This window comes from Harpegnathos saltator, unplaced genomic scaffold (assembly GCF_003227715.2).
Source record: "Harpegnathos saltator strain DR-91 unplaced genomic scaffold, Hsal_v8.6 scaffold0, whole genome shotgun sequence".
NCBI lineage: Eukaryota > Metazoa > Arthropoda > Insecta > Hymenoptera > Formicidae > Harpegnathos > Harpegnathos saltator.
In genome coordinates, this window is record NW_020229871.1 from 33,081 (window position 1) to 44,531 (window position 11,451).

Below are 11,451 nucleotides of genomic sequence, written 5' to 3' on the forward strand. Positions count from 1 at the left end.
GTATGCAAATGTCTCGCTCGCTGAACGTCCGTGTATGTATTTATTTCTTCGCCGCGTGGAACGCTGTTACAGAAACGAGAAGAGTATCGCCCGTCGAATTCTCTACCTAATTTATTAGAAAACGTAAATTAAAGTCCCATTAAAATCTCCAAAGATTAATGACGATGAAGCGCAAATTTTCACGCGATGAATTGTTACGCTGAAAAATTCAGTATTCTGGTGAATATTTGTAGCGGTACGTAATCAATAGAGATATGAAATATTAATAAAATAAATGAAACATAAATTGTAAAATTGTATTATGTAAGCGTGCGACAGAAACGGCCGATGGCGCATTACGAATGTGTCCGAGAAGATTGAAATCAAGCACAGTCGGGAATTATGTTACGGCCAGCAGGATCGATAAAGCAAGCTGGCTAAGTCTCTAAGCAACCAAACACGGCGGTTGCTCAAGTAAAATTTGCTTAGGGGACGGAAGCGAAGCTTCATTCGCGATAGTGCAAACGACACACACGAGGGATTCTCATTGAGAATACAACTGGACGTTGGAGAACGTAACGAAATGAACTTTTCGATCAGCGAGACCAAGTGCGTTTCTTCCTTTGCGGTAAAGTCCGGCGAGTGGAACGCGCTCCGTTATCATTCGTCAATTGTATCGCAGGTGGGTAAAGCTCGGGAAGTCTCACGACTTCGTCTTCGTTGGAAAAGAGACTGTCGCAACAACCTCCGGCATTTATGTGAGTTTTTTGAATCTAAACACGAGAGAAAGGCGGATCGAGCGCTTCGATTCCGAGGAAAGGGGCGACGGCGCGTCGTGCTTAGCTGGACATCCCGTATGTTTCCGTATAGTATAAAAATATTTACTTATCTAGTCATTTATTTACTTATTTAATTATTGCTTCCAAACTATTCATTTTTATGTATTTATTCTACTTGTTTTACCTTACACATATGTGCTTTGTTTCGCATATGTATTTTATTAATATTTTATATCTCTATTGATATTATTTAATATATATTATATATACCATGGTGTGTATATATATAGTATATAATATAATTATTTATTTATTATTTTAATTACTGCTCCGAAATTATTCGTTTTTATTCATTCATTTCATTTTATTTGTTCATCATTGTTTTATTTTACTTATACGTTTATTTCATTTTATTTATTTTATCAATCTTCCATCTTTATCGGTGTTATTTAATATCCAAGAAGCACACCGAATACTATAGCCGTATCCGATAGATATGATTTGACAGCATCGTTATTTTGAATGTCACAGATAGTTTCCATGTTTTCCGTAGTCGAGAGGAAACCTAATCCCAAGATTTCGATATTTATATACCCGACGCTACAAAGGATTTCCAGATGCGTACTACCTGACAAGATAAATGGTTACTTATTCTGTTACTTCGCTGGCACGGAGTATCTCGTGAGTTTAACCACTTTCCCCGATTTTCGTATAATCGTGTGGCACTGGAAAACAGGCAAACACGTCGCGGCGCTCAATACGAAGATAGTCAGCCTCACTCAAGAAATTTCGTGAGTACCGAGTATATATCTCTTTATAATCATCCTTTGAACATGGCGACAAAATTGGTGGACAAACACACAATAATTAATTTTATATATTTATTGTTACGTGCGGTAGAAATTTAACGCGATATATTTTAATGTCACAAACTTGTACGCTTTTTTATTTTTCATCGAGGAAAGTTAAATGGTATGAGATGAGAGTGATTTTCATTCGCGTCAGCTGCTCGCCGAATCCACCGCACTTGGTATCGCAACTTGCAGCAGCCGATGGCTCACTTTCGGTCTATCAGGTGCGCATGTGCTCGAAAATAGTAAGTATACATCACGTGGACGTGCCATATCCGGAACACAGAGTTGTGTCTTCGTCGTGGACCCCGGAAGGAAATCTATTCGTCTGCGACGAGCTCGGCAATGTATGGCTCATGGCGATAGAAGCTAACAAATTATACTCGGTAGTTAAATTGGAAACGTGCGCACCACCGAGGAACAAACCGATTGTCGTCGCTTACAGGAGCGGCGTGATACTTGTGAACGCAGCCAGTGAAATTACAGTACGTATTATGTTGATACGATCGGCTCCAGTCATTGATTTTTATAATTTTACGCTATAAATATACGAGCAGATAATATATATGATATATAAATAATAATTATATATAATAAATATATAAGTATATAATAATATAATAATAATTTTATATAATATAAATGCGCTTAGTCGATTTAGAAGAAAAGATTTGTGAAATAAAAAATAATTTTTGTTAAATTTTTGTTAAATCACCCGCTGGGGGGCCAAGAACAGTAGAATACCGCGCGGGTGGTTGTTCGAACTTGAACGTTTAACTGTTAACAATCGGCGTAATTATTGCGTAATTGCTAAAGTTTTACAAGAAGTTGTCAACCAACTGGGACGTGTCGTGGCAATTCGTCTGGTCGATTTCGACGACTTATCATTCCATCCGGGCGGCGAAGCGGCACAGCTGCAAAGACGGGCTTCTACTCCACTCGAAAAGTGGAGAAATTTTCGAGATCAGCATACATCACGACAACGTCCCGCGCGTGGAAGTTATATACACAGACGATATGGAATACAAAGCACTGCTTTCCATCTCTCAACGCGCGGATCACGTCGCTGCGATAGACCAGCTGGATCGTCTGTGCATTTTCGAACTGTCGAGCGGCAAACTAATAGCGAGATTGTCTCTGAGACATCACGGTGAAGGTAAACTTTAATCCATATCTTTGTGCGAAATCGCGTGATTCATGTCTGAAATTATATCAATTTGATCAACGCAGTATGGCGGGCCCGGGAACAGCTCACATGTATGTGTGTGTGTGTGTTCCTCCCCTACCAATTTCTATAATTAATAACTTGATAACTATTGTGAATATCGCAGAACACATGGGACTTTCTTGTTCACCTTAATTCGTTCCTACACTCTCACGAACAATTGTTCTGGGACATCCTGTATATATGTAATTTACTACGATATAAATGATTACTAATTACAAATATACATTTTATTAATATATATTGTATTTTGTTATTAATATACTATATAGTATATATATATATATATATAATTAATATACATGGTATCACATTTTAAAGGACCCACTCAAATATCTCAGAAACACTGCGTTAAATCGAGAAATGCTTCAGACAAAAGTTGTTTAGCTTAAAGGGGAACATGGGACAGCGATAGCATTTTATTTATAGATGGCTCCGTTTTCGAGATATTTACTGATTATCAATTTTCTTAAATGGAAGTCCAAATTTTTTATTATATCATCTTTTTCTACCAATTAATTTGAACAACTTTTGTCTGAAACATTTTTTTGTTTGCTTAATATATTTTGAGATACTTAAGGAAAACTTGGTAACTTTTCCAACATTTACCTTACAACATCTCGCTAACTATTCGTCGAAAGAAAAAATAGTATTAGACTTTTTTACTTTATTTACTATCAAGAATATACTGCTATAATAGCGCCGTAACTTTTATTAATTTAATAATTTTGAAATTTCCAAAGGTCGATAAGTTAATAAAAGTCAGGGCACTATTATAGTGATATATTCTTGATGGTATAAATGAAATAAAAAAGTCTAATATTATTTTTTCTTTCGACGAATAGTTAGTGAGATATCGTAAGGTAAATGTTGGAAAAGTTACGAAGTTTTCCTTAAATATCTCAAAATATATTAAGCAAATAGAAAAGTGTCTCGAACAAAAGTTGTTTAAATTAATTGGTAGAAAAAGATGATATAACAAAAAACTGGGATTTCCATTTAAGAAAATTGATAATCAGCGAATATCTCGAAAGTGGCGCCATCTATAAACAAAATGCTATCGCTGTCCTATGTCCTATGTCCTTCAAGCTAAACAACTTTTATCTGAAGCATTTTTCGATTCAACGCAGTGTTTCTGAGATATTTGAGTGGGTCTTTTAAAATGGGACACCCTGTATATAAATATATTAATATTAAATTAATATATATTAGTAAACGTTATTGATGTTTAACAAAGATTTTTTGCTTCAGTTCTTCGTGCAGATTCACACCCTACCCTGCCGATGCTCGCGTCGTGCAACGTTGCTGGCAGCTGCATCTTCGTCGACGTCACGAGCGTCTCATCGCCCAAGATTTTCAGCTGCTTTCATCTTCACAGAGACCCCTTGGACAAGATGAAATTCTCGCGCCGTGGCGAATTTTTGGCACTTAGCAACTCCCGCACTGGCGATATTTTCATCATCGGCAAGCCGCTCAAACGGCAACGTGCGGATGTTGTTGGCCACTTGGAAATCGGCGGACACATGAGACAGTTATCTCTCGTACGAAAAAACGAACAAACATACAAGCGAGCGCCATTTCATCCTATTATCGCCCGCAGGTGGTTGACTTTCTGGTGTACGAGAGGGGCGACGATCGCTTCGAAATCTTGGTCCTCGTAACGGCAAATCCTGCCATGGCTCCGGTTGGCGGCAACAAAGTGATCGTGTACACCTGCGAGATCTCCAGCGATTTCTGCGCGCATGCCACTTGCGTGATAGATCTATCGCGACCCTTCAGAATGCTGTATCATGGATCGAGCGAGCCCCTGGGCATATTAGGCGTGCCGTCTCTCTCCAAACAGTTGTACCAGATGGAGATACAAGTGAGTGTGTCAAGATGTGACGAGACAGCGCAAGGCAGAGAAAATCATGAATTTTCCTCGGCAGAATGACTTTCAAGACGTCGCTCTTACGAAAAGACTCTTCGCGGTGCATCAGATGAGGAAGATCGGGATGCACGTGACGGAATCTCACGTCGTGACGTACGGCTACGACGGCTTAGTCGTGGTCAGGGACTCCGCGGACCTTGGGAGAGTGTTGGCGATCTTGATGCCGCAGCATCGAAGCAAGGGCGGAGTAAAGTCCGCGATCTATTCGCGCCTCGGCGAAACGGTCGTCTCCCTCGGCAGGAACGGCGATCTAGCTGCTAACCGAGTCCGGTATTTCACTTCTACTACTTTTTGCATCTTGCATTATCCCGGCTCGACGACTGACATTGCTTCTAAATCAATTCGATGGCGCGAGCAGCTTGCCGGAAACCAGAGCGAACTTGGTAGAGACCGAGGCTGCGAGCACGCGTTTGTCGATGGAAGATTTCTCTTACGGTCCGAGCGAACTTCACGGAAGGGAAACCTGGTTGGACAGCGTAATCGCAGCCAAGCTCCAAGCCGAACGCGACGAAGCTCTGCTTGAGCGGGCTGCCATCGTGGCCGACTTGAAGAGGATAAAGGACCAGGCACGCCTATTTGAGATCGATTCCACCGCCTTGTCACTGTTAGGAAATCATTTCAATCCAAGTGTAAATTATTGATAATGTGAGCAGTGTTTACTCTTATCCAAATCAAATTATCTCTGTCCGGGGAATTTGAATGTGCATCATCTTCATCTGCTTCTTGAATCGACAAAAGGCTATTCTCAGCAAAATTATCTAAAGCGACGTTCACAGATAATTTGATCTGGATTGCTGCGGGATGCGCAAAATAAGGAAATATCTCTTTTCACGTAGTTGCATATCTTCCCTCCTCTTGATCCGTCTAATTCTCAAATCATCCAAACATCATACCGAATGCAAGTTCTTCGACAGATACGCGAGCTCCTCGATAGGAACGAGAACAAGCCGCCAGACGTCCGGCTGCCGATTTCGACCTTCGACTTGGACCGCCAGTTTCGGCAGCGGAAAATAGAAGAGGCGCGCCTCGAGCGGGAGGAATTGCATCGAAGCCTCGAGGAGGAGTGCGTTCGACGAGATCAGGTGGTGTCGTATCTGCGCGAGATATTCTGGACACCGCTGCAGGTGAAGCCGTGCGCTCTCAGATCCATCGGCGGCGATACGAAAGTCCATAATTATCCCCTCGTCGCTTCGAGCCGGAAGACGAACGACTTTAAAATATGGGACAGACTCTCTTCGGACGCCGACGAATTTGTATACAGGTGATTACTTTCGCTTTCTTCCTGCCTCCTTCAGCTTGTCACAATTTGTCAACCCCTGTCATGTTCAATACATATTTGGAATTAAATATATTATATTGTATTTTATATTTAACACAATGTTTAATATAGCGCTACTTGTAGCCGTATAGAAGATGGTCTTTATAGAAGTATAATTATTTTTTTAATATCTTTATGGTAATGTAATATATTATTTATTATTATGATTAATAATATATTTAATAATACAATTAATAATTTTATTATGATTAATCGCAACTTATTGCATTTGATACAAACACATTTAACACATTTAATACATTTAACTCCAGATACAATATTATTATTTTGCGTTTAATACAATGTTTGATGTAACGCTATTTATAGAAAAGACAGTTACATTCTTATAGAAAAGTAATATATTATTTATAGTTACGAATTAGCAGACGACAAAGATGATTCAAGACGAGCATCATTGACAAGTCACTCCGATGATGAGTCTTCAACGGCTGACGACGGGAGGAGTAAAGTGCATGAAATGGCTAAGAAGTGGTACACGTCGACGGACGAAACCGAGAAGTCGCGTATATCAGGTGTTACGACTCACAATTGGATCGGGGATGAAAGTTTAGCTCTAACGCATCAGCTGTTAATGCCAAGCAACAGTAATCTGGAGACCATCTTGAGCAACGACATCATGATCGAAAGTCGAGAGCGTAAATTAAAAGTGACGTCTGCCTTTACACGTTTACGCCAACAAATAGTTACGTTGCGTTAAAATTCCACCTAACTGTTTTTTCTTTTAACAGGTGCATTTCAACGATCTCTTCGAGGAGATGAGGCGCTCAAAGGAGCGCGAATTAAAGCGCGCAAAGGAACGCATCGAAAGACTTCGGTATTGCGCTGCTGAGTTGAAGAGAATGTTTGGAATAGACTTCTCGCTGGGGCCGATCGAAATGCCGACCTGGAGCGTCGATGAGATACCCGATTACGCAGTCACCGTAGACGACCGCGAAGTACTTGAGAACCGATCGCGCCGGGGGAAATGTGCAGTCGAGACTGTTAACAAAGACCACGAAGACGGGGAGAAAGGCGAAGGAAGTAACGATTTTCACATGAAAGCTCTCGATAAAATGATGGATGGTGTGCTGGAACTGAGGTGAGTTGAAATTGACAAATGAATGCACGATTGTCGTTATTTATATTATAGAAATTTATATCAAGGAGGAGACTTTACAATTGAAACGAACGTCTCAATTAGTGAAGTTAAAATCTTTCCACATAAAGCAATTAAATCCCTAAATGTTCAAGTTCTCCGATGAAATCAGTTTTATGTACTTACCTTACGTATATTATTAATCCATTTTTACTCAGTCATTAATTGAGCCACACACACACACACACACACACGTTCCCCGTACCTCAAGAATAAAACTAATGCGATGTTCTGCTTTAAGTTGGGAGGATGAGGTGAAGAAGGAGATACCTGTGCCGAAATGCCTGATTGTAAGATACCCTTGGAAACGCACCGTCAAGGACACTGTAGTCATCACGGTATACAAGTTCAAGATGAACGTGCTGAAGAGGAAACGCGAGAAGTACAAAGCAATGCTGCGGACCGAGATAGCGGAGACGAAAGGTCGGTAAAAGAACTTGAAGAGATGGTCGTGTTGTAGCAAGAGCAAATCTTAAACAGAGTCATAAATCCACGAAATCCTCCCTGCAGAGGCTCTGCAAAGAGACATCTTGGCGTTTAACGACAAGTTGAAGGACCTCGAGCTGAAGAAGATGCGGATAGAATGCGCGATCTTTCAGGAAAGGTCCATCAGGATGCGAGCGATTCGGAAGCACCGGGCCGAAGCCGACGACAGGCAGAAGATCGCTCGTCTCAGAGACCAGCAACTCGCACCGGCGACGCAAGAGGCACGCGAGCTCGCCGAGGAATGCAATTCGCTGGAAACGGTGGTGTCCGAGCAGAAAGTGCGATACGATAACCTCTGCAAGGCCGAGAAGCGCCAGGAGGCCAAGTTCCGCGGCGAATTCGCGGACCTGAAGCAGCCGATGGTGGAGCACCTGCTCAGGCACTACAAGAAGCGGCCCAGGCTCGGTCGACTCACCACCACGTCCGTCACGTACTTGACGGAGGTGGCCAGGTGCATCGTGAGCGGCGACAAGTCCGAGATCCTGCCACGCGAGTGTCTGGATTTCCTCAGGGCCATGGACCTGATGGACACGATGCCCGGGAACTTGCCGCCGCAGATTAACATCAACCACTGGCGGATGATGTGCAGACTGAGAAGAGCGAAGGTCGAGTTGGAGACGAAGGTGAGCAGAGATAACCGATGCAGAATGTTGTTTTGGCGCGCTTCATGCGCAGGAAAGCAGGTCGTCTAATCAGATCGGGCGGGAGTCGTTGCTTCTGAGAATGTTTTATATTTCTTCGTGACTGATTCTTACCTGTAATTTCGCTATCTATTCCCAGAATGATTTGACTCTGGGGCCTCGATTAATGATCTCCTTCTACCGCAGATATTGCTATTGCTTTGCGTGTATTTTATATTAAATTAAATCATATTGGATTTAGTTAAGTCGCTCTAGGAATAAAAGATTAAATTAAGGGTAAAAATTAAATGCGAAGAAGCTGTGAAAAGTCTCACAGAGACTTTCCTCTGATCCGATTAGATGCTTCTTGATCACAAAACAAAACACACAAAAACATTTATTATCGCAATAAGATATATCGCGAGGAGAAGCGAGACAAATGATTTCCGGTCCTAATATTCCAACCGAGAAGGTCGAAAATAAAGTGGCGACATATCGCCTTGCCAATAAGCGCCTCGAGCTAACCATTAAAGGGAATGGAAAGTGGAACCGCTGCAAAAAGTGGATGCTGTCGAAGGTGAGATGCTGCGCGGTGGAGACGGCCGAGGCGGAGCAGACCTTGTCGTTTTATCAGAAGGCGATGCAGTCGGCTGATAACGCTGTGGCGTGCGAGAGAGCCAAGCTGGATAATGCGGAGAAGACCTTGGCGCGACTCGCGGAGAAGATGGAGGTGCAGCTCGTCCTGAAAACAGGCCAGATCGAAGTCCCGCTACGAGGCTGCCCCGCCGACTACGCGAACGCCGTTCTCGTGACCCGCGAGGAACTTCTACGAGTCAACAATTGCATCGTCGAGACCGGAAAACGGAAGCTGACGGCGATGCACAGATCCATGTACTTGCGGAAGGTCGTGCTGCGGCACGAGTGGCAGCACGCTTGCGCCAAGATGATGTTGGATGATTTGCAGCAAGAGCTGAGAGACGTTTGTCAATTCAAGGTGAGGCTTGCTTTCCGTCATCACGTTATGCAATTTTCAGTATTATTTATGATCACAATTTTATTTTTAAGCAATGCTACACTATTTTCTAAATATAAAAAAATTCAAATATTATACTTTGATATATAATTATTTTAATTGTTATATTTATATTTAATATAAATTATAGGTACATGCTTGGCATAATGATTATTATAATGCCATGTTGCAGATCACGAGAAACATCCTCGAACATTTGAACAATGATCCTCATAACGTAAATCTCGAGAAGGATTACGAGAAAATGCGAGCCAATTTGCGAATATTTCAAAACGTGGGTATTTATTATTTTACCGGTCCGTAGGAATTATCTAATGATTGAAACTGTACCTCAGAAATTTCGCGGATTGGTGGAGCTTGAACAAACACGTCTGCGAGAAGCGAAGCTGCTGTCGGCCAAGTGGAGGAGGAAAACCGACCGAATATCGAGGGAAATCCGATCGAGATCGTCGGACGTCGAGGAGTGCTACAAGATGCTGAAGGATCCGCGTCGCGAGAAAAACGAACAATCTCGGCGGATGAGACTGACGATGATCGCGAGGCGTACCAGGCTCATTATGAAAGTCGCGGATAATTACGAGCACCTGCTAATCCTGCACGCTCGTTTGGAAGTCTTGAAGCTGCGGACTTATCCGACGCTGAGATGCAAAACGTAAAAAGAAATTTTAAAAAGAAAGCGTCGCTTCGGCAGAAGGTACGTTTGCAGCATCGGGAGATGTCGGCGTCCCCTGCCTGTTCGCCTCCTGTTGATAAATCTATTCTACATTCCTATTTCTTACAACCTATTTCTACATTCAGGAGGCGAAGGATACATGAATATGCAGAAGGAAGGAAGAAAAATGAGCGCCGGGTGCATTGGACGCATCGGATGCATGCTTAATCGGTTGCGTAAGAGGATTGCTGCGGCGACCGAATTAGCTTCACATATTGCGTCGCTATTTATTATTGCGGTCATGATTTTTCCTTTCTTTACAAAGAAGAACTACGTGTCGATTTTAGAAGAAGACTACCACTTCTGAGAAAGGAATGAGGAAAATGATGCGCATCGTTGGTACACATCTGTATCTCCGCGCAAAACGACCATTATATCTCGCGATCACTTAGAAACAAGAACACAAACATTTTATATTTGAACATGTGTGAAAGATATTAAATATTCCATAAAAGAAAAAGCGATGACCCGGTCCGAACTTGGTTCAATCATAACTCCTCGAGTAAGACGATCTAGCCTGACGGAAAAACAAAGTTAGTGCCACGTATCAACATACGTTATTATGTAATCCGTTATTAATATGGTAATTTTTTCGATGATAATCGCTCGTAAAGTAAATAATTAAGAAGCGGAATGCGACATTCACCAGACGGAGCGCTATCTCGTCTCGCGCGATAAAAGCTGTTTTAAAACAAATTGTTTTTTTACGCGCGTGCGTGGCAACTATATTTTGCGGTACACGATGATATGACAGCGTTATCGGGGAATTTCTAATATTATTTATAACGAGCCTGCAGATTAGCGACTTATCGGCAGCTGTTTCTTTTTTTCTTTTTAACGATATAAGCGTGCAGTTGCGTTACGCTGTTGGACTATTTCATCCAGCTTGCGATCTGCGCTGTGTATGACCTCACACGCGCGGGGGATTACCCGCCGATGATTTCCTCGGTGTGAACGAACAAAGATCTCCGTACGTTTCCGTTGTCGCGATGCAAATTAACACGCAGACAACGGCGTGTGCGTACACGCACTCATGTGCGTGCGCGTCGCTAGGAGCGGCCGCGAAGGACGCGAATTCGCCAGACGTCGAGAACGCGTTGCTGTTGATACCTGCGAACGTGGACGCCGGACGAAGTGGAGAAACGAGTGGAGAGAAAAATCGCCTCAAGGATTTCCCTCAGCGACATTAGCAGAGATAAACCAAGGAGCAAGGAACCTGGAAAGTTACCGAGAATTTTAACGACTGCGGCGGGGATCTACGTCCCGACGACGACGATTTTAGCATTTATCTTGCGATACGTGCGAACTGTTTCGCAAATTTCTGCGGGTAGAGGAATGACTTTCGTCAAAGACAAGTGATTC

The 11,451-nt window shown here is 42.5% G+C and overlaps 1 protein-coding gene across 2 annotated transcripts; it reads left to right on the forward strand.

Moving 5' to 3' along the window:
* The first annotated feature begins 424 nt into the window (after window positions 1–424).
* On the forward strand, window positions 425–10,349 carry LOC105180458 (cilia- and flagella-associated protein 43). 2 transcript variants are annotated; one of them, XM_025307883.1, is made up of 18 exons: window positions 425–588; window positions 662–833; window positions 1,290–1,549; window positions 1,764–2,094; window positions 2,426–2,765; window positions 4,086–4,375; window positions 4,435–4,698; window positions 4,763–5,034; window positions 5,123–5,330; window positions 5,679–6,025; window positions 6,455–6,749; window positions 6,832–7,181; window positions 7,480–7,661; window positions 7,749–8,347; window positions 8,922–9,338; window positions 9,550–9,651; window positions 9,713–10,071; window positions 10,176–10,349. In XM_025307883.1, exons 1-17 carry the CDS (start codon window positions 563–565, stop codon window positions 10,031–10,033), a joined length of 4,776 nt encoding a protein of 1,591 aa, XP_025163668.1. In that variant the 5' UTR covers window positions 425–562; the 3' UTR covers window positions 10,034–10,071; window positions 10,176–10,349. The 2 variants fall into 2 exon arrangements, with proteins under 2 accessions (XP_025163668.1, XP_019695701.2); XM_019840142.2 differs by lacking the exons at window positions 8,922–9,338; window positions 9,550–9,651; window positions 9,713–10,071; window positions 10,176–10,349 and adding an exon at window positions 8,758–8,815 and having other exon boundaries at window positions 425–833; window positions 1,312–1,549.
* Window positions 10,350–11,451: the final 1,102 nt, after the last annotated feature.